Below are 22,383 nucleotides of genomic sequence, written 5' to 3' on the forward strand. Positions count from 1 at the left end.
CTATAGCACAAAAGCTCTACAGTTCAACATCATTAAGTATAGCCAAAAATAACTTAAGTCTGGAAAATATTCAACAGAGGTGTAACCAAACAGGTATCTCAACTGGTGTTTTTTTTCCTAATCTCATTAAAACACTTGAAGACTATCTACTTCTTGAGTAATGTAGCTTCCTGTAATACCTTCCAAGAAAAATTCGTTGAGCTGCAAAACATACATGTAAATCACTAAAAATTCTCCTGCTGTATGAGGATGTGAGCGACACTGCCACTAACAGCTGGGTGGAGGGTCTAGCAAACAGCTTTCAATTAAAATGAGAATCTAAAGCTTCACTTCAGGGTGGTAATTAGAAAACAGAGTCAGCTGTTTATTAAAAATACTTTCAGATCATGATAATAAATCCATATCACCAATTTTATTTATCTTTAATTCTTTACCTTTCGGAGGGAGAGCATACTTCCAATTCATTAAAGGTGATACAGTCCTTGGGTCCCGGCCTTAGAAGCCCAAATATGAAAAAACTCTACTCTCCCAAAGAAAATGTACTTCTTTTGCAGAAGGTTGTGATGAGAAATTTGGTCAGATATTCCACCAAAATAACATGTGAAGCCTATGTATATTGCTACTCTTCCACTATATATGACCATATTTACTATTTTCTATGTTATCTTCTTTTCTCAGTATTCTCAAATCTCTTGGAATTTTTTTTTCAAGGACCTACATCAAGCTTACTAGCTATCTGGAGTTTCCAGAAAATACCTTTATCCCACTTTCTGATATATAAGACAATCACTCATCTGCTGATAACTTCCTATTCTCTGTAATTCTCATAGACTTTCAACAGTGCCCACATCTGTAAGCAATGTGTGAACCAGGCGACTAGACTGTTCTGAGTCCATAAAGTTTTTCTAAAGAGAGGGATAACAAGGTAAGAGCTGCTCTCTGGAAAGATACTCTGCCAAAGAACAATATCCAGTTGACTCACTGGTGTTGTGGGCTGAACTGTACCCCCACCCCAAATTCATACGTTGAAGCCTGAAGCCCCAGTACCTCAGAAAATGACTATTTGGAGGAGGGGTCTCTAAAGAAGGATTAAGTTAAAACGGGGCTGTTATAAAGTGGGCCCTAACCAAATCTGAAGGGAGTCCTTACAAGAAGAAGAGATCGGTATGCGTGCAGAGAGGTGACCATGTGTAAGGTAGCTGCTGCCAGCCCAGAAGAGGCCTCAGAAAGACCAGCCGTGCAGACAGCTGTATCTTGGACTTCTAGTCTACAGAACTATGAGAAAATCAATTTCCGTTGTTTGAGCCACTCAGTCCATGGTACTCTGTTATGGCAGCCCCAGCAAACTGATACAGATGGGATCAGGCAGAAGGCAGCTGCAACAGCCCGGGACCGAAGGAGAGCACCTGTGGCAACAACGCAGAGACCCCCTGAGTGTGGACCCAGCAAGCTGAAGGGCACAGAGCCTGAGGCCGGGATGCGAGAACTGAGGGCAACGAAGAGTAGAAATGGACTCTGAGAGATGGGCTGGTTGGCAAGAAATTTACAAAGTTAAACATATTTTATATTTTAAAACACAGGGGGTCAAAAAAGGGGGACAAGTGATTTCAAGGAAAGAGGAGTTTCATTATAAACACATTTCTAGATGTGTCTGGCTGAGTGCTTTCTTTGTATCTCTTCGTCTACCTTGGTTTTTATTTTCTCAATGAGACACTCAAACAATTATTGACTGACAGTCTTACTTGGGGAAGATTAACATGAACATAAAATAGGCCCAGGTCCATCTGCTTTTTTTTTCTTTTTTTTTTTTTTTCCATCTTACACTATGTCCTTAAATAGTGAGCCTATCTCAAATTTCCTTGAAAGGGCCTAACTGACTTTTTAAACATCCTTTTAATCATTCTCTTTGCATTTTCTGCATGCCTTAGCTTATTTTGCATCTTTACAGACTCTCTTTGAGGTTTATCCCATTCTTATATAGTATTTATCCTTAATTATGTCCTACTCTAATTCTTAAATATGCCATTTAAAAATCTTTTGAGTTCTTCAGAAAGCAATCCATAAAATATTAATGAATTGTTTCACATTAATTCATGACAAATATTTTCTAAACAAAAAAGGATGCAATAAAGGGGTGGCAGAAAAGATGACAGAGACTAACTTTGCTGAGAATAGTAAAGGCTCTGGGAAGAGTTTAAGCTATTTTTAAAAAATCACTATTTCTGTTCAAATTTACGCTACACCGTCCATCTGAAATTCTGGCCATGAACTGTATTCTAAACACTAACAAATCTGGAAGACACGGTTAATTACTTACAGTCACAAAGAGATCATGGTTTGAAAAACCAATAGCAAAAACTCTATCCCTATCTGTAAAATGAAAATAAGACTTGTTTCATAAGACTGTAACAAGATTAAACATACTGTTCATAAGGCTGGCACAGAATATGTTCTCAGGAATTTCATCCATCCATTCAAAAAACACTCAGTACATAACAAGGTCCAAGGTGAAATCGTTTGGTGAAGGCCAAACAAGGGCCCTCCCTCTATAAAGGTGCAGGGACACGGCCGAGTTGCCATGGAACCTGCTTCGGTGTCTGGCTCAGGCTGGACAGATCCCATCAACACGTCCTGGTTTTAGTACCTTCCCTGCAAAATAATCTGTGCCTTACTTTTCCCACCTTGTAACAACTGAAGGTATTGCTGTAATTATTTTCTAATCCAACACGTTGTATTAAATGAAATATATTTCTTCTTGATATACTATTGTCCTCTACTAAACCAGTTAGAAACATTAGCTTCCCAATTTTATTTGTATTATATCCCCATTACTAAATTGTTGAGTTTAATGGATAAATACAAGAATGTAAGAAGAGTTCTCAACTTCTAAAACTCAAGAAACACATTCAAACTAGAATAGTTTACTTTTCATATAATTGTTTTGACAAATACTTTGCCTCAAACAAGGAAATAAGGTAAATCAATCTTACATTTAAAGATTAAAGGTTAAATCTGACTCAGAGAAAGACTCTCCATCTTTCTAATTCTAATAAGATGAAAAGTAACAAAAGGAGACCATGCAAAATGCAGGATTATACTATCCCAGAATCAGAATTTTCAAGAGGAAAGGGACCTTCTTCTCTCAAATTCCCATACAAGTAGTCACCTCCTTCTCCACACACAAACACACACGCAATTATCAAATAAGCCAAAGCTACAAATAGCTATGAAGATAAAGGTCAAATTACAGAAGAGAATTTTTTAAAAGAAACATAACCAATAGGAAAAAATGAAAATATATAAAGACATATAGCAGGTATCAAAATATATGTATTATTAGGCAGTAGATTAACTTCATTTCTAATTCAAAATAAAGACTGTTCATCATGTGTTATATTTCAAAAAGTAATTTATTTATTTATTTATTTATTTATTTTTTGGTCATACATTGATATGAATCAGCCATAGATTTACACGTATTCCCCATCCCGATCCCCCCCTCCCACCTCCCTCTCCACCTGATTCCTCTGGGTCTTCCCAGTGCACCAGGCCCGAGCACTTGTCTCATGCATCCCACCTGGGCTGGTGATCTGTTTCACCATAAATAGTATACATGCTGTTCTTTTGAAATATCCCACCCTCACATTCTCCCACAGAGTTCTGTGTTCTGTATTTCTGTGTCTCTTTTTCCGTTTTGCATATAGGGTTATCGTTACCATCTTTCTAAATTCCATATATATGTGTTAGTATGCTGTAATGTTCTTTATCTTTCTGGCTTACTTCACTCTGTATAAGGGGCTCCAGTTTCATCCATCTCATTAGGACTGATTCAAATGAATTCTTTTTAACGGCTGAGTAATATTCCATGGTGTATATGTACCACAGCTTCCTTATCCATTCATCTGCTGATGGGCATCTAGGTTGCTTCCATGTCCTGGCTATTATAAACAGTGCTGCAATGAACATCGGGGTGCACGTGTCTCTTTCAGATCTGGTTTCCTCAGTGTGTATGCCCAGAAGTGGGATTGCTGGGTCATATGGCAGTTCTATTTCCAGTTTTTTTAAGAAATCTCCACACTGTTTTCCATAGCGGCTGTACTAGTTTGCATTCCCACCAACAGTGTAAGAGGGTTCCCTTTTCTCCACACCCTCTCCAGCATTTATTGCTTGTAGACTTTTGGATAGCAGCCATCCTGACTGGCGAGTAATGCAAATCAAAAAGTAATTTTTTAAATAGAGGTATTATTTGACTCTGTTACTCTCGTCCATTTCCTATTTATGTTATGACCATCTATAAATCTGTGAATTGTTTTCTATTTGCAAAATGATTCAGCTCAGAAAGCAGAATGAGACTGGTCATTCAGCAGTCTCTCCCACCCACCCTTGCAGACATCACATCACAAAGACTATGACTCACTTTGTCATACAGTTTCTATCCTTTCAAGAGTTTTAAGATTGTTGTGATGAATACTGGCTCATAAATCTGAATGAATATTAGGATGAAATTATTTGTGCCATTTCCTCACAGCCAAAAGGGATATTAATAATGGTACCAGACAGTTCTTAATCCTAATTTATAAAATGATTCACAGCTTTTAAAAAGAGAGGAGGAGACAGAGGAAAAGAAAGGGATTTAAGGATTAAATATCTGATTCAAGTATGAACTCTCAGATCTATGGTTTTTAATTAGAAGATCACAGCTAGTTCTGAAATTGGCTGGAAATGTTGACATGTTATTCAATAGCTGAAAAGAAAAACTTCCACAATAAAAATTAATCCTAACAAAATGATTGTTTTACCTTTATTGCCTCCTTTGAATAATGTGAAAGCTGTCCACAGAAGGAACCACAGTGATGCTACATTCAACTTATCTGCTTTGCACACTTCATGCTGAAGTGTATATGCTTATTTATTTAAAGTTCTAGCTCATTCAACAATACACATCGAACCTCTTCATGGGCCTCAGCATGGTCATTCATTTGCATCAAGGGAATTCTGTAGTGCCTAAAGTCAGTCTCAGTCCTCAAAGTAGAAAAGAGAGTAAAGTACTACTGGGTAATGTTTAAATTTTTTTAAATCCTTGCCACCTAGAAATTTCCAGTAAAACTGAAGGACAGGAGGTTAAAACACATCGAGCTATTAGGGAGAATTTTTAGATAGCATGAAGGAGAGGACAGACGGGTAACAGAGCCAGACAGGGCCATGTGAACGCCACAGGGTCTGACGCAAAGCCGAGGACTGGGGTCAGGAAAGAGGACTAAGTGCACTTCAGCTCAGGGAGATGGCCTGATCAAAGGCTAAGAGGAGAAGAAGGAAGTCAGAATGCCGTCAAAAAGGAAGTCAGAAGACTTGGCTCATCTGTTGGGTCCACACTGAACTTAACACAAATTCTTTGAGTAGACAGAGCTAACAGTCCCAGTGCAGGAGACAGACATGTAAACAATTAATTACAAGAAAAACTGTTAAGTCTACAATACATCCCAACTACTATGGGGAAAAAACCACAGACAGAAACAATTAAGTCTCCCTGGGAAGGCAGGGGAAAGTTTCACAAAGGAAAAGACCATTGAGCTGGCCCGTAAAAGATCTTCTCGGGGAAGAGGGAGAGTGGGAGGAGAGTATGAGAGAAGAATTGGTATGATAAAGAAGGATTTTCCAAAAACAAGGATCATAAGTGGAAAAGCCAACTGTAATCGTGATGGTTCTACCAGGTCAGAGACAATCACAAAGGCACGGAGCGCAGGCAGCATCAGGGGAGTGTGGATGGTAAAGAGCCGAAATAACATCGAGCAGGTAGGTCACATGTCAGAGGGAAAGTCGGGCGGGGCTGTTCACAGGTAAGAAAAGGACAGAGGAAACCAAGCGACAGGGCAAAGAAGAGTCACTGAGGCAGGGATGAGTCCCAGGTGTCCAGTTTAGGAGACTAGAAGAAGAATTTCATTTCAGGCAGAAATTCAGTAGGAAGGGTGCCAGTTGGAGAAAATGATGCTCCGTTCTGTTTTCTTCAGGATGAATTGAGGCTGCGGCAGTACATCTGTCCTTTGGGCAGCAGGAACACGACCATAACACAGAGACAGAGAATCAGAGAGATCTGAAATGATCTGTGCTGAAGGATCACAAGTACTCGGAAGGATGGGAAGAGAGGCAAAAACAGAGCCTTGGGGGATACAACAGCAAAAGACCCAAGGTCGGAGGGGCCAGAGGAAAAGACAGTTGGAAGGGTGAGAAGAAACCAGGTTAATATGCCAAGGAATTCATGAAGACAGAGGCAGACAATGGTGTCAGGTGTCAGAAGTAGGGTGACAAACTGGATAAGTCCATGTGATTGAACTGGAAGACTGCGGGGGCCCAGAATGATTTAAGTAGAATACCAGAAGCAGAATCCAGAGTTAGAAAGAGAAAAGGAGACGAAGCAGAAAAGAGTACAAGATTCTAGGATACTGATCACAAAAGAATGAACGAACAATGCACAGCATACCTGAGGAATTTTACATCACACAGTACATGGTAAATATCTTAGACGCTTTTTAAAGAAAACAATTCATAATGAGAGCTTTAAACTAATTATCCTGAGCAATGAATCATCTTTTTATAGACTACACCAAAAATGCTAATAGCCAGCTTTTTAATATTTCAAATATAATTACATTTTTCCAAATATAATTATTACATATAATTATCTTCATTAAAAGGCTGACTAAGTGCCTAATTGTATATATTACTATACCAAGAGAACTGTAAAGCTCGACCAGGCTTTGTACCGCATGTGGCCCATGAGTAGTTATCCACATAGAATGTTTTCATCAGCAGCTCACTTTTAGTGAGAATTCCCAGAGCAAAAGGTACAAGTCTTTTTATGATGTTTGTTTATATGGAGAAATCATGGTTCCTACCCTAAGATGCCAAATTTTTTCAAAGTGCATAAATCATGAACAGAGAAAATAACCCACTCACAGAATCTAGCCAGATCATTACTACACTACACAAATTTCCTTTAAAAAGCAAAACAAAACAAACATAAAAAACAAAAACAAAAAACAACCTCCCCCCACCCCCCTCTGCAATATCCTAAAAAACCTGTGAACTTTACACTTGAGAATTCTATGGCATAATTTAATTTAGAGGGTAACTTAATTTGAGGAAGTAAGTAGCCCTTTGAAAATACAAATGCAGGTGACTTCTTTGGTATTCCAGTGACTAAGCCTCCGCACTCCCAACGGAGGGGCCTGGGTTCGATCCTGGTCAGGGAACTAGACCCCACCTGTGGCAACTAAGAGTTCACATGCAGCAACTAAGATCCAGAGCAACCAAATAAATAATGTTTTAAAAGAAAACCCAAATGCAAACACACACACACATTACTGATTACTGTAAATGAATGAGTAAGTATTAAGGATATACCAGTCAACTCAAAAGTCACCCTATGCAGGAAGAGTGACAAGGAAAACTGGGATGAGACATAAAGTAAAAACTGAGTATCGGCTATCTGTTGCCTCTAGGCCCTCCAAATTTCTTCAAACTAAAACTATCCCACAGGAATTTAGAATGGGATTAATCTGGTTTCTAAGAACTATGGTCTGTGGCTCAATCGGTGAAGTTCCTGGGAGTTGCCATTTTTCCTTTATTCCCTGCCTAAATTCCTATGGCCATAAATAACCTAGCTTAGAGAGAGAAAGCAGTAGCTACCCCCAAAAATGGGCACAGTAAGGAAACACTGAAAATCATGTTGCCACATTGATGTGGTGGTGGCAGCTTAGTCGCTAAGTCCTGTCCAACTCTTGCGACCCCATGCACTGTAGCCCACCAGGCTCCTCTGTCCATGGGATTCTCCAGGCAAGAATACTGCAGTGGGTAGTCATTCCTTCTCCAGGGGATCTTCCCGATCTAAGGGTCAAACCCAGGTCTCTTGCATTGCAGGCAGATTCTTTACCAGCTGAGCCACCAGGGACACAATGAAAATTCCCCAAAGATAATCGTGACTTGAATTATTTTGTCAACAGCCAAACACTTGACAACATACAAGTTAAGCATAAGACCAGATCCCTGATTTCAGAGTGCAGAAAATGACAAGCTCAAAAACAAAATAGAACCAAGAATACTTGTTTGGAGAGGATATGGTAATGAGGTTAAGGTTCAAGTCCAAATGTGCTGACTTGTCTTGTTCCAATCCCGGTAACAGAGTGGTTACCCCAGGCCAGTCTCTTACAGATGTTTGTTACAGGACAAAGGGGCCCAAGCAGGGCGTTTGGAAAAACAAGTAAAGGCAACGGCATGTGAGTAGTTACCTCCTGTTCCACAGGCATCTTTTGGCCAGAAAATAACAATTCTAATAATGCGAGACCTTATACTGCCTTTTTTCAACATCGCTGATGGTAACTTCTGAGAATCACCATGTAGATGAACAGTCAATTTTATAATTATAATGTATTGAGGATGGTTCTTGTTTTGCCCATAACGTTTTTTAATTACACCTAAAAATCTCAGCTATCCATTTAAAACATCGTAAATCTGAACATAATACTCAGGATCCACTTTTCATACCTCCGTCAAAATCTAATTATGGGATGGCCACTTTATAAACACAAAGAGAGCCCTCAGGGCATGTCACAAGAGGATATTGCCAGTTCTGGGCTGAAGTCATTTGGCATCAAACTCATTTTAAAAGGCTCCTAAGGTGTGGTAATACCCATGACTCATGAATTGTCCTTTCATTGCCGAGCCAATAGCACGACTTCCACAATCAAATGAGCTATTGGGTTCTTACTTCATTTGTTTACTGCACACAAATGGCATTAGAGTAAACAGTATGCTTATTAAAGTAAATTGGTGGGATCCACTTGCCAGATATTACCCAAAAAAGGTGTATGTGTGTGAAGGGGGGAGAATCTGGTGTCATCAATCAAAAGTCCCATTGACATAAAGGAAGAGAAGAAAAGGTGGCTTTCTTCATTACTCCAGGGGTACAACCAAAGGCAACCCGTGAACTCGTAAGAACTCCCCAGAGCGACTGACTATGTCAATATTTTGAAGTGGAGGAAGCCTAAAAAGCCAGAACGGCCGAGATAGTCCACAAGGGGGCAGGTGGGCAAGAATCGGCAGTAAACTCAGGCAATCAGTTCTGCCTCTGGACCTCAACCTCCTCTTCTACAAAATGAGGCTGGTGAACAGTTCCTTTTTAATGACGGGGCTGCATGGAATATGTGGCACAGAGGGTGGCAGTCAGACGGGACCCCAACCCGGCTCCACTTGGGGGTGGGCCGGTCCCTCAGCCTCTTCAAGGCGCGGGTGTCCTCTGGAGGCCCGAAGCCGGAGCAGGGTGGCAAGCAGGCGGTCACCTCCTGGGAGATGACCCAAAGGTCAATCCAGCACGTCTAACTACCTTCCTTTTTTCCAAAATAAAAGCATCTGGAATAAATTTAATGCTAAAATGTACACAAGCAGCATACTTTGCCCCTACTATACTCCAGCACATGTCGTATGTGCCGCCTGGGATAAAATGTGCTGTCTTCTGACTGTTTCCACATGGTTCAGTACTTCCGAGCATGTACTTCTGTTCCACATCCCCGTGGGCAAGTGGAAGGGGCCTGGCAAAACATGCAGGACACCAAAGGGAAAGTGGGTGCGCGCCACCCAGGCTGGCCCTGTCTTTGTTTTTATCCTGCTTTTACCAACACACTCGTGTCAAACACAGGTTATTTCAGGATTGTGAGAAAAGTGCAGGAAAGTGGGCCTTTTCATGTGAAAACAATTTAAGAGAGAACCCGGGGAGAAACACAGGTGATCTCCAGCAAAACCGGGAAGCTGGAAACGCTGGCGGTGTCACTGGCCCACCCTTCCTGCAGCTGCCCGCCCGGCCACACCGCCCTGCCCTGTGTCCCTTCAAACCTAACCACGACCCCCGCCCCTGGCCAGCGCCCCACATTCATGCCCCCGACTTCACAGCCTCCCCCCTCAACTCCAGTCCTTCTGGTCAGCTTTTGGGGAAGAAATCACGCCCCTGGCCAGCACCCCACATTCATGCCACCGACTTCACAGCCTCCCCCCTCAACTCCAGTCTTTCTGGTCAGCTTTTGGGGAAGAAATAGCACGCACACACAGTTTAATTCACACGGAAGGTTAAAACCCGGTAACTGCTGCACTCGTCCTTCCAGAGGCCTCCTCCCCCGTATCACGAGGACCCGGGTCCAGGGTTTCCCGCACCAGCACCACCGAGGCGCGAGTCCCCCTGGTGGAAATCGTGTAGGGCCGTCGTCACCACAAACGGAGACTGTGGATTCGGAGAGCAGACTGCATTTGCATTTTAGAAACATCTGGATAGAGAGTTAATGCCAAAGGAATAAATCTCCAATGATAGATTTTTGGGTGTATGGACAAAACAGTTTGAGGGAGGGGGCCTTGGGTTTTCCAATGTTTCAAATACATCTAGATATCTGAACCTTAATTCAGTGGGAAGCTGTAGCAAGCATTAACAGCTTTTATTTCTCCACGTTTGCTGATCAGTTTTGCTCCTTTAGGGGAATGGAGGGGATATGGTTAAGAGGATACTGGTATGGCATTCTTTTTCCTATATATTTCCTGCCAGTCTCCTCCTGGTTTTATCACCTTTGATATGTTGGGGGGCGGGGGGGGGGGGAACACTGTGCTTAATTAAACATATGTCCAGGTTGGCCTATACAAAAGTCATTTAAATTTATCATTTTCAGGTTTATATTCTTGTCAGTCTATCACCTGGTACAAGGTGATTTTTAAAAATCAGTGCTCTCCACAAGTCTGGATGAGTAATCTACTCTTTACCTTTAAACTTTAAAGGTCTTTAGCTAGTTATCAGGTTGGCAGGGTTTCTCAGCCTTAGCACTATAAACATTTACGGTCAGGACATTTTTTTTTGCTGAGGGATTAGGGAGGTATCCTGTGCACCGTAACATCCCTGGCCTCTACTTAGCAAATGACAGTATCACTCTTCCAGGCCTGATGAGTGGAAACAGCTCCAGGCACTGCCAAATGTCCCCTGGAGAGGATCAATCCCATTTCAGACCATTAAGCTAAAATAAGAATACAGTAATGATGGCCCAGCCCAAAACTGGGGATAAAAAGTTAACAGTTGTTTTTAAAAGGGTGGTAAAGTAATATGCAATGCAGAATTATCCTTACTAACTCCCATACATGTGTGCGTGCTCAGTCACTCCGTCATGTCTGATTTTTTGTGACCCCTTGGTCTGTGCCTGCCAGGCTCCTCCACTCATGGGATTTCCCAGGCAAGAATACTGGAGTTTGTTGCCATTCCCTTCTCCAGGGGATCTACCCAATCCAGGGATCGAACCAGCGTCTCCTGCATCTCCTGTATTGCAGGCAAATTCCTTACCACTGCACCACCTGGAAAGCCCAGCCCCAAACAGTTTTGTTTTAAAGGAAATAGAGCGCCAAAGAAAATACCTGCAACTCATAAAATGTCTGGGGGAAAACGTACTAGAGGAAGCCCCAGTAAGAACCTAATCTGGGGGATGAGTTCTTGTGTCTTCTCATCAAAGAACATACTCCTTTTTGTGCTACTAGAAAAGAGCAAAACAAACTGGGACATATGTGCACCTTGCCCTGTTCAGCTGGGCTACCTTGGCAGAAAAGCACAGAATAAACCCCACACAGAAAGATAATTTTGTGAAACCTAAATAGTCACCGAAATAGAGAGCGCTAACCGATATATTGGGCTACAAGCATCTTCTCGGTTTTACTGGATAATGTAAGTGGTTGAGAAAATTATTTAATTACAGCAGGCCTGAAAAAAGTTACAGACCTGACTCCTTTGCTTGTTGCTATTTTGAAATCAATAAAGACCAATTCTTATGAAGGGACATTTCCCATTCCTGAATTTGTCAGCTAGGTTTGGCTGCAGAGTTTTCTCCTCTTCCTAACTCTCATCCCAGAGTGAGAGCTTGCTAAGTCCCTTCAGTGTCCGACTCTTTGTGACCCTAAGGACGGCAGCCCACTAGGCTCCTCTGTCCATGGGGAGTCTCCAGGCAAGAATACTGGAGTGGGTTGCCATTTCCTTCTCCAGGGTATCTTTCCAACCCAGGAATCCAACCCGCACCTCTTACATCACCGGCACTAGTAGGTGGGTTCTTTACCACCAGTAGCACCTGGAGAGCCCCAAAGGACACACTATTAGCATCACAAGGTAAAGAAGGCCTCCTGCGGTTCTTTTCTCGGGCGAAAAAAAAAAACCCAAGAGAATCAAGTTTTCCACCTGAAATTGATTAAGGAAAGAATGGCAGAACAAATAGCTTTCAAAACATGTTTTACCTACACTTACAGGATGAGTTTTAAAATATCTGATCTCTTTCTCTCACTTCAAACTCATCTATTTTTATCAGCCTATTTTATATCTCTTTCCTTCCTCTTTCTCTAGACCAGCGGGTTCTCAAACTGTGCTCCCAGGTCAGCATCACCTGGAACTAGTTAGAAATGCAAATGAGGCCCCACTCCAGACCTGAAACTCGGGGAGATGGTTCAGCCATGAATCACACAACAAACACACCTTCCAGGTGATTCTTATGCGCTCCTAGTTTGACAACTAACGACTCAGACCAATTTTATTTCTATTACCACAGATACATTATTATTATTTTCACAGAAAATGCAACTGTAGACTAGTAAATTGAGTCCTCTCCGTACTTCCAACTAATTTGATCCTCAAACCTGATGCAAGGAATCTTTCCAACAAGGATCTTGTAATTGGTCTGCGGTCCCTCCTGGCTTTGCCCCGGAGACTACAGACATCCCATAGAAGGGGTCGCAACTTCAGGCTGGGGGCGCGGGAGGCACCTCGCTGAGCCGCTCGCCTCTGCTCGGCCGCCCTGCACCCCCGACACGACAGGTTGTCTGCGCCCAGGGAGCCGCCGGCAAAGCCCGGGCGCCCGGAGCCCAGGGGACTGGGTTAGCTGAGCTGCAGGCACACGCCGAAGCCTGGAGGAGTCTACCGCCACCGCAGCTCGGGGCAGGAGGGGGGCGAGTGGTGAGCCCGAAACCGCCGAGGGCCGAGCGGAGAGAAACCGCAAGTCCCACTGGGGTCACAGTGAAGAGGAAGAAGGAGCGCGGAGGCTGGAAGGCAGGGGCGGGGGAGAGAACCGCAGGGGATGAAGACGGCACCGGGAAGGAAGACCTGGGGAGCACTTACTGTGAGGGTCACTCTTCTCGCGGACCCCGTCCACTCGGCCGTCGGGGTGGATGCGCAGGAAGAAGCCCCCGTTCTTGCAGTACAGCCGCTTGGGGTCCTTGAAGTGGCCCGGCGGGAAAGCGCCGCTGCCGCCGTCCTCCGGCAGGGCGGGCAGCGTGGTGATGCTCCCGGCGGCCATGGCCCCACCAAGGCCCTGGCGGGGTCCCCGAGCCCCTGGAGCCGCGCGGGGAGCCGCCGCGCCCCGGCCCCGGCCTCCGACGCGCTCCGGGGCGCGGGCGCGGCCCCGGCCCCGGCCCCCCAGCCTCCCGCCCCGCGGCACGCGGCCGCGCCCGCGAGCCCCCAGGCTGGAGCTGTTCGGCCGCTTCCCTCTCCGCCTGCCCTAGAGCGCGGGGAGCCCGGCGGTCCGGGATCGGGGGGTGAGGGCTGGATGCCTCTGCGGCCGCCGCTCTCGGGAGGGCCGCCTCCCTAAGCCGCAGCACCCGGGAACCGCTGGCCACCGCGGGCACCGCGTCCGCCGGTCTGCTGCCCGCCGGGCCGCGGCGTCACATCTAATACGTCTCCACCCGCCGACGCCCACGACCCCCCACGCCCCCCGCCCGCCTCCCTTCCGGCGCACCGCCCCCTACTCGCTCCGGGTTTGCTGGGGCGGGTGTCTGGGTCGGGCGCTCAGGCCGCAGGACGCAAGCGCGCGACATCCGTGCCCCGGGAGCCCGAGGGGGAGAGCCAGGGCCGGGGGAGGTGCGGGGACGCGGCGGGAGGCCCTGGCCCAGGCCTCCGCCGCTCTAGGGGCTCAGCCCCGCCGGTTCCCCAGAAGTCGCCCCAGCCCAGCTCCGCGCAGCCCAAACCATGTTTCGACTTTCTCCACTTTGCGGAGCTTTCGCTGAGCAACCAGCCGTGACTCAACTTTTCAAAGCTTAAATGCAATTTTCTCCCCCATTCTTATTCTCTGCCAGCGTCTCAAAGCGTAGGAACTATTTCCACCCCGAAGAAGTAGAGGAAGTGGAAGTCAGGGAGAATTGTGTGTCAGAATAGGTTTTGAACGTCTCTAATCATCCAAAGACGACGGGCACGCACTGGCACAATCTGTTAACATGGAAGGCGGAGGCTAAAGTATTTTACTAACAGGAGGGGAGAGAGAGGCCAGAGAAGGGGCTGAGTTGCACAGAGGAAAAGGTTTTTCTCTGACTAACCTGAGTTAGTGAACGTGCAAAGATGAAGATGGCCCTCCAATCCTTATCGCGACTGAAGCATGTTAATGTCTTTTTCTAGCTTAACCTTTAGGCACTTCTTGGAGGGAGGGTAGTGTATTGAAAATCCAAACTACAAAATTGAGGTTAATTCCACTTTATTTTTCAGTAGAGTATTACAGGTACTACGGATTAGCAAAATACTCTTCTTTAGAACTTCATATGCTGAGCATCTACTGTGTGCAAAGCATTCAGTAAGTGCAGTGGGAGATGCCCGATCAAATGGGATCTTCTGGCACAGTGAAGGCCATACAAGGGGACCAAGAATAACACAAATACTATTAACAGTAGAAAATATCAAGGCCATAGAAGAGTAAAATGAAGTTTCAAGAGATATCAGACGAGTAATTCAGCTTGAGGATAGGCAGGGGTAAGGGAAAGCTTCTTGGAAAAAGTGAGAATACAAAAGTTCCTCTATTTAAGAACTTGTTTGCTTTCAAAAGACTATCCATGGGTGCATTTGTTCATAAGGCTCCAAGATGGGTTTAACTCTAGACACATTTCTAGGATGTCAAATAGGAGTACGATTCTTTGGAGCTTTAAGAACCACGGAATACTCTTCTCTGGGCTGATGGATGTTCTCAGACATCTCTCTCCAAAATGGACAGGTTTTAGCTGCGTTGAAAATCTGTTTAGACAGACAGCTCCCTTGCAGATATCTCTGTGGCAATCCTCAGGAATGCTTAAAGTTACTGCAGCATAAATTGAGTTGCCACTTACTTTGATATCAAGTTAGACTTGAACAAGCTTTGAAATCCATGCACAGAAACCTGGGTATTCCAAGAACAACGGGATAAAAGCTAAGTCAAACTATTTTTTTTTCACAGTAGTATCCAAAAATTTGGGGAACAGCTACAAACAGTTAAGTAATGTGTATGCTAATGGACCATAGGTCCTGTGGAACTGCATCCCATGTACAATAACCTCTTGTTTCCTAGTTCCTTGCAAAACCAGGAGAGGAGATACCACTGGAAATGGATAAGCCAGCTCTGGGAATCTAGGTCTCTAAGTCAAATAGCATTAATTACAAGAAAACATCCTTAAGAAAGTTGTCTCCTGTTCCTACTCAGACTCTTCTCTACACACACTTGTAGATACACAAAGACAGACACAATATTCTTAGATGCAATCAATTTGCTCTCAGTTGAACCATGAGCAGTCAATTTACTAACATTCTCAATTTACCCAACCCTAAGGATGAATATACAAGTAATTTTGAAAAAAAAACAAACTAGAACCAATAGAATTCTATAAGATGATGGATAGAAAACCCAATATTAAAAAAAAAAAAAAGGTCCCAGAATTTCCCTCTCAACACCAAGGTAAATTACTTTGGAATTAATAAGAATTGTTCAAAATCTAAATGATGAAAAGTACAAAGACTTAATGAAAACTTAAAAAAAACTTAAGTGTTCCTGGATGGAAACATACAGTAAAATAACAATGTCAAATTAAACAGTATTGGTTTAAAATTTTGGCACCATTTTAAAACTAAATAACAATATTGTAAAATTCATTTGGACAAATAAATGTATAAGAATAGCACACTATTAAAAAATTAACCTAGATCATAGGCTTAACTGTAAAAGTTAAAACTATGAACCCTCTTAGATAAAAACATAGGTATAAATCTTCGTGACCTCGGATTAGGCAATGGTTTCTTAGATATGGCACCAGAGAGACAGCAACAAGAGGAAACAGATAGATTGTACTTCATCCAAATAAAAAACTTCTGTGCACCAAGTCACACTACTGAGAAAATGAAAGGTATCCAGAGAATGGGAGAAAATTTTGCTAATTATATATATGATGAGAGTCTAGTCTCCAAAATATGTAAAGAATTGTTACAGCTCAACAGTTAAGACAGTCTAATTTAAAAGTGGGCAAAGTATTTGAATAGACATTCCTCCAAAGAACCTATAAAAATAACCAGTAAGTACATGAAAAGATGTTCAATATAATTAGTCATTAGTAAAATGTGAATCAAAATCACAAGGAGACATCACTTCACACCCAACATGATAGCTATAATTAAAAAAAAGGATAACAAGGGCTGTCAAGGGTGTGGAATAATTGGAACCTCAATACATTGCTGGGGGAACATAAAATGGTATAGTCAATAGAGAGAACAGTCTGGCATCTCCTGAAAAAATTACAAAGTTTCACGATATGGCCTATCAATTCCATTCATTAATTCTACACACACACATGAGAATTGAAACTATGTTCACACAAAAACAAACTCATCAATGAATGTTCATAGCATCATTATTCATCATAGTCAAAAAATGGAAACTACTCAAATGTCTATCAACTGACGAATGGATAAACAAAATGTGGTATATCCATAAAACAGAATATTGTGTGTGTGTGTGTGAGTTGCTCAGTCGTGTCTGACTCTGCAACCCTATGGACTGTGGCCCTCCAGGCTTCTCTGTCCATGGGATTCTACAGGCAAGAATACTGGAGTGGATTGCCATTCCCTTCACCAGAGGAACTTCCCAACCCAGGGATTGGACCCTGGTTTCCTGCATCGCAGGCAGATAAAAAGAAATAAAGTACCGATACATGGTAAAACATAGATGAAACTTGTAACAGTGAAGGCAGAAAAGCCAGATAGAAAAACACGACTCCATGTATACAAAAAAAAAAAAAAGTAAATAATCCACCTGCTATGTGGGAGACCTGGGTTCGATTCCTGGGTTGCGAAGATACCCTGGAGGAGGGAATGGCAACCCACTCCAGTATTCTTGCCTGGAGAATCCCCATGGACAGAGAGGAGCCTGGTGGACTACAGTCCATGGGGTGGGAAAGAGTTGAACACAACTGAGCGACTTTTGCTTCATGTATACAAAATGTCAAGAATAGACAAAAATCCACAGAAATACAAAGGAGAAGAGTGGCTGCCAAGGGCTGGGAGACGAGGCAGCTGAGGAGTAACCATTAGTGGGAGTGATGGAAAAGCTCTGGAGTTGTGGTGGGGATGGTTGCACAACTTTGTGAACATACTAAGAGTATATTCAATTTTATGGTATGTGAATTATATCTTAGAAAAAATAAAGAAATGCATGTTGAAATAAAATGGAAATTTTCTCCTATGAAATTGAGAGAAAAAAAGAAATAATATTACTGCAGGTTACCAAGGACAGAATGAATGGGAAACTTCAAGAACTGCCAGATTGGAGGATCAATTATTGTAGCATTTTGAAAAGGCAATGTGTGCATCACATTCTTAAATTTTTGAAATTATGTAAATATAATTTGGGCCAATAGTTTTAGTGTAAGAAATTTACTCTCAAGAAAAAAATCACATACATATATATTTAACAACCCTGGTGTTCAGTACAACATTGATCAAAGTGAGGAAAAAAATGAAGGATAATCTAAATAATTAAAGATGAACAAAATTTTAATAATCATGTTATAGTTATAGAAACCAATGTGTTCCATGAAGCCACATAGACAGTTTTATAAGAGAATACAAATGCTTATAATATATTGTGAATTGAAAGTAGTTTGCAAAACTATAGAATAATATTCCATTTGTTAAATTTGTTAAAGCCCATATTAGAATGAGATATATTAAAATGTTAGTACTGATTACTTTGGATAGTCAAATTATTTTTATTTTATAAAAATAACCTCTGGCTACTCACTGCTACATAAAACTTATTATCTAAAATTGTATCTTATTTATTCATTTCCTTATATGTTATAAGTCACCTCACTTCAATAGAATATGAAGTGCTTTAAAGGAAGAGATCTTTTTGCCCTAAACATTGCTATATTCTTGGACCTAGTGGCAATAAGCAAAGTCTGAACTAATATATATATTAAATGAACACATGCACTAGTTTCATTTTAGAAAGCTGTTTTGGAAAACCAAACTTCTTATCTACATTATGCATGGGTGTGATCAATGACTGTGGAACTCTAAATGTTAACTTACGTTTTTGAAAGAAATCACACTAAGCCCATTTCCTTATGAAAGTTTACTAAAATATATAAATTACTGGCTTCCAAAGCCTAGTATATCAGAAATCATCTAACCAGTTCTCGAGTCACCACATGACCATCAGCAGAGTGAGCGCCTCTATTCCGTCTCCACGAGAGGTAGGAAAAGGTTATTGTTAACCTTCCCTCCTACATGGCAGGTTCTGGTCTCAGAATAATGATTTGTGCTTTATATTGATTTTGTGTCCTTGATTTCTTAAAACAGGAAAGTAACAACAAACATACTGAAGTTGCTGAAATAGCCAAGAAGCTTAATTATGCCACCTCAGGGCCTTTTATTTTTAAATATTGTACTGTCACACTAAACAGACAGTCAAGCTACAATCAAGGGCTGTTTTCAGGCATCTGACTGTATTAATCAAGTGATCAGTCTCCTCTCATAAGCTCTATGACTTTGCCTTCCCAGAATCAACTCCTAAAATCAGAAAAATAAAAATTTCATGATGTCTTTTACCCTTAAATTATCTTGGGCTTCCCTGAGGACCACTGGACAACTACAATGCCTTGTTCTTTTACCTATTAAAGAGAGGGATGCTAGAAGTAATATGTTCTATGTTTTTTAATTAGCTCTATACTATAGTAAGAGTTGGATGGAGAAAGCTATTAAATCAGAGGAGCTCAGCCTTCCTTATATTAATTTCATTCAAATAAATTGTTGTTAATAATGAATACATTTCAAAGATGCCCCTTACAGAAAGGCTCTTTCTTTATGTTATGCTTTATCTTCTGGGTGGTCTGCTCAAATTGGAGAGATTCCAATCACCTTGTCCATCTATTCTTTATTTGACATTAAAGGGGGGCATCCTGACTGTCAATACAAGGCAGTTTTTGTGTTTTTTTTTTAATGGGCAAAATATAGGAAGAAAAAACCCCTGTCATCTTAAAGCAACAGTGCAAGAAGTGGGAACCTGAATTTACCTTTGGGACAGACTGCTCCTTGATTTTTGGAAAGCTGTATGAACGAACCCTTCAATTACATAAATTTAACACAAGTACCCCCTACAGTGCCACGCCTCCCCGCTCTAAACCAAGTCAAAACACAAATGACAAGCTGGGAAATTCGCATTATCTGTGAATCAAAATTAATCTAAAAAACAAAGAGACCTTAAGTGTTAATGAGAAAACACAGGCAAAGGACAATGAACAAGACCGTGAACAAGTTCATAGAAAAAGAAATACAAATAAAATATAAAACATGGGAGTGAAAGAAATGCAAATTAAACCTAGAATCAGAAACAGTGTTCTAGTTCTCAGATGGGCACAGAGACATACATATATAAATCTCATGGAAAAACAGGAATGAACTTTTTAGTCAATATACACACTTCAGCTTTGCTTGTGGTTGCAACAGACTGGAAATAAACAATAAAATAGGGGCGTCCCTGGTAGCTCAGCTGGTAAAGAATACGCCTGCAGTGCAGGAGACCCTGGTTCGATTCCTAGGTCGGGAAGATCCCCTAGAGAAGGGGTAGGCTATCCACTCCAGTATTCTTGGGGTTCCCAGATGTTCAGATGGTAAAGAATCTGCCTGCAGTGCAGGAGACCTGGGTTTGATCCCTGGGTTGGGAAGAGAACAGCTACCCACTCAGTATTCTGGTCTAGAGAATCTCATGGACATAGGAGCCTGGTGGGCTGCAGTTCATGGGGTCACAAAGAGTTGGACATGACTTAGTAACTAACCCATCACCACCCACCCCAAAATTCTACAAGGGCATGTTGAGATTCCTCCAGTCAGATGTTCCTGGACTTTTTAGGCAGCCAATATCTTACAATTGGTTTCCCATTTCTTAATTTGTCATTTCTATAAAATGAAGAAGTATGTTTTTAATATGGGTTTAAGGATGTTTTCCTCTTAAACGTTTTTATTGATAACTTGAATTAGGTTTCTTTTTGTTTTTGGGTTTTAATTAAAGATTAACTTTGTACAATAATACTAAGTTATATAATATCTCTGGAGAAAATGAAAGCATTACAGATAATGGTGAGAGTATCCCTTGGACTCAACTCCCAATCCCAGGCTTCCCACTTCTCCCCAGATCAAACCATTTTTCTGTTTGGTATATATCATTTCAAATTTTCCTTTGTGTATTTACATATGTATATATACCATAGAAAACACACAGTATTATTTAGTATGAGTGTATGTGTGTGTGCTCAGTTGCGTCTGACTCTTTTGCAACCCCATGGACTATGGCCTGCGGTCCATGGGATTTTCCAGGCAAGAACACTGGAGTGAGTTGCCATTTCCTCCCCCAGGGGATTTTCCCCACCCAGGGATGGAACCCATGTCTTCTGCATTGACAGGCAGATTCTTTACCAATGCGCCACCTGGGAAGCCCGATGAGTATATGTATCTTTACTTAAATGCTATCATGTTTCCTTAACTTTCAGTAACTTGTGTTTTTGCTCAGTGTATGTCTTAGAATTCTTTATGTCATAACTAAACATGAATCTGCTTTGCTCACTTTAATGGCTACAGGGTATTCCCAAGGAATATATCCATAGTACTTAACCATTCCCTGACAGATGTACATTTAGGCTGTCCGCAAGTCTTGGCCATTACAAACAGTGCTGTGATCCTTCTTTGTACTTGTCTCCATGCACATATATTCAACTTTTTCTCCAGAGCTGTTATCTAGTGATGGATTTATTGGGTTCCTGCGTTTTCAATTTTAATTTTAAAAGACACTGCCAAATTCACCTCCAAAGTGATGGTACTATGTTATACTCTTACCAATGAACAGTGCTCATGCCTCTATAGAGGTGCCCTCTTGTTAAAATTTTAGCATCATAAAGCTGGGAGTGCTAATTAGTAGTACAGATGATGAAATAAAAATTTAAATAAATAAAATTTAAATAAAAATTTACAAGTTAGAAGTGTTAAGATAAAATTAGCAGATAGAATAAAATTCTACTTCTAAGTTTAAAAAAGAATAAATTGAGCAAGTATAGTATGTGGCAGAATCTGGTTAGAGAAAAGTCTATTAAAAAAGATGACATGAAAGTTAAAAATTCAATCACCTAATCCCAGGCCTACAATCCTCATGTAAATCTATTCCTCTGATTATCCGTGATCTGAAAATAAAGATCATGGCATACTGAAAAAGGAAAAATAAAAGATCACATGATTAATAGAAACGAATAGGTAAATAATTGCCCCCAAAGTTACCATAACTGGGCTTCATTAATAGAATTTAGTGAGCAGATGATAAAAGGGTATAATTTCTCTGAACTTTGAACACATCACATATGGAATGTTAATATCTTAAGGAGACATTGACAAGACAGTTTTCAGGACAGGGCAACACTAATTACCATAATCATGTATTGTGGTAATCATGCAAATTCCTACTTTTCATCAGTTTCTTTTATGCAAAGGCTGAATAAAAGTGCATGACAGCAAGAAGTTGCAAAAACAATCTTACTTCAATTTTCCGGAGGGAGTTTCTGCATATTATGGACTCTTTGTTAGCCTTTCTAGATACCAAGTAGACTACCATAGAGTTCTTCCATCTCTACAGTTCTAAGATTATTTATCTTTTTTTGGAAATATTTGTTTTCCCAGAAATGTTCCCAGACATCAATAACTTTAACCTGACCACATATGGTAATGTGTACCAAATTTAGAAATATTTTAAACTCCAAACCACCAAAACTGGCTGATTATAGCCAACGTTTATTTATGTTCAGAGGAGAGGAGTATATATTTTTCTCTTTCATCACAGAAGCATCAGCTTTATCTGTGGTAGTTTTATCTGTATCTGCCAAAACTATGACTTTCTCTGTGATTCTTTAGTGAATGACCTCAAGCCTGACCTACAGCAGTCATCTCCCTGGAGATGAAAAAGGTCATTTAGACACTTCACCTCCTAGTCATTAGGAGAATACAAAATTTCATCTCAAATTAGTGTTCCTAAAGGTTAAAGTCATCTCACAAAAGTAATACAGAAA

General features: G+C 41.6%; 1 protein-coding gene across 1 annotated transcript in view; it reads right to left on the reverse strand.

Moving 5' to 3' along the window:
- The window catches only part of FGF2 (fibroblast growth factor 2), a 52,670-nt gene extending 39,299 nt beyond the window's left edge, over positions 1–13,371 (reverse strand). Inside the window, exon 1 of the mRNA XM_043487071.1 lies at positions 13,172–13,371. Coding sequence (XP_043343006.1) covers positions 13,172–13,349 — 178 coding nt within the window. The 5' untranslated portion in view covers positions 13,350–13,371. The remainder of the gene's footprint in view (positions 1–13,171) is intronic.
- Positions 13,372–22,383: the final 9,012 nt, after the last annotated feature.

This window comes from Cervus canadensis, chromosome 1, assembly GCF_019320065.1.
Source record: "Cervus canadensis isolate Bull #8, Minnesota chromosome 1, ASM1932006v1, whole genome shotgun sequence".
Lineage (NCBI taxonomy): Eukaryota > Metazoa > Chordata > Mammalia > Artiodactyla > Cervidae > Cervus > Cervus canadensis.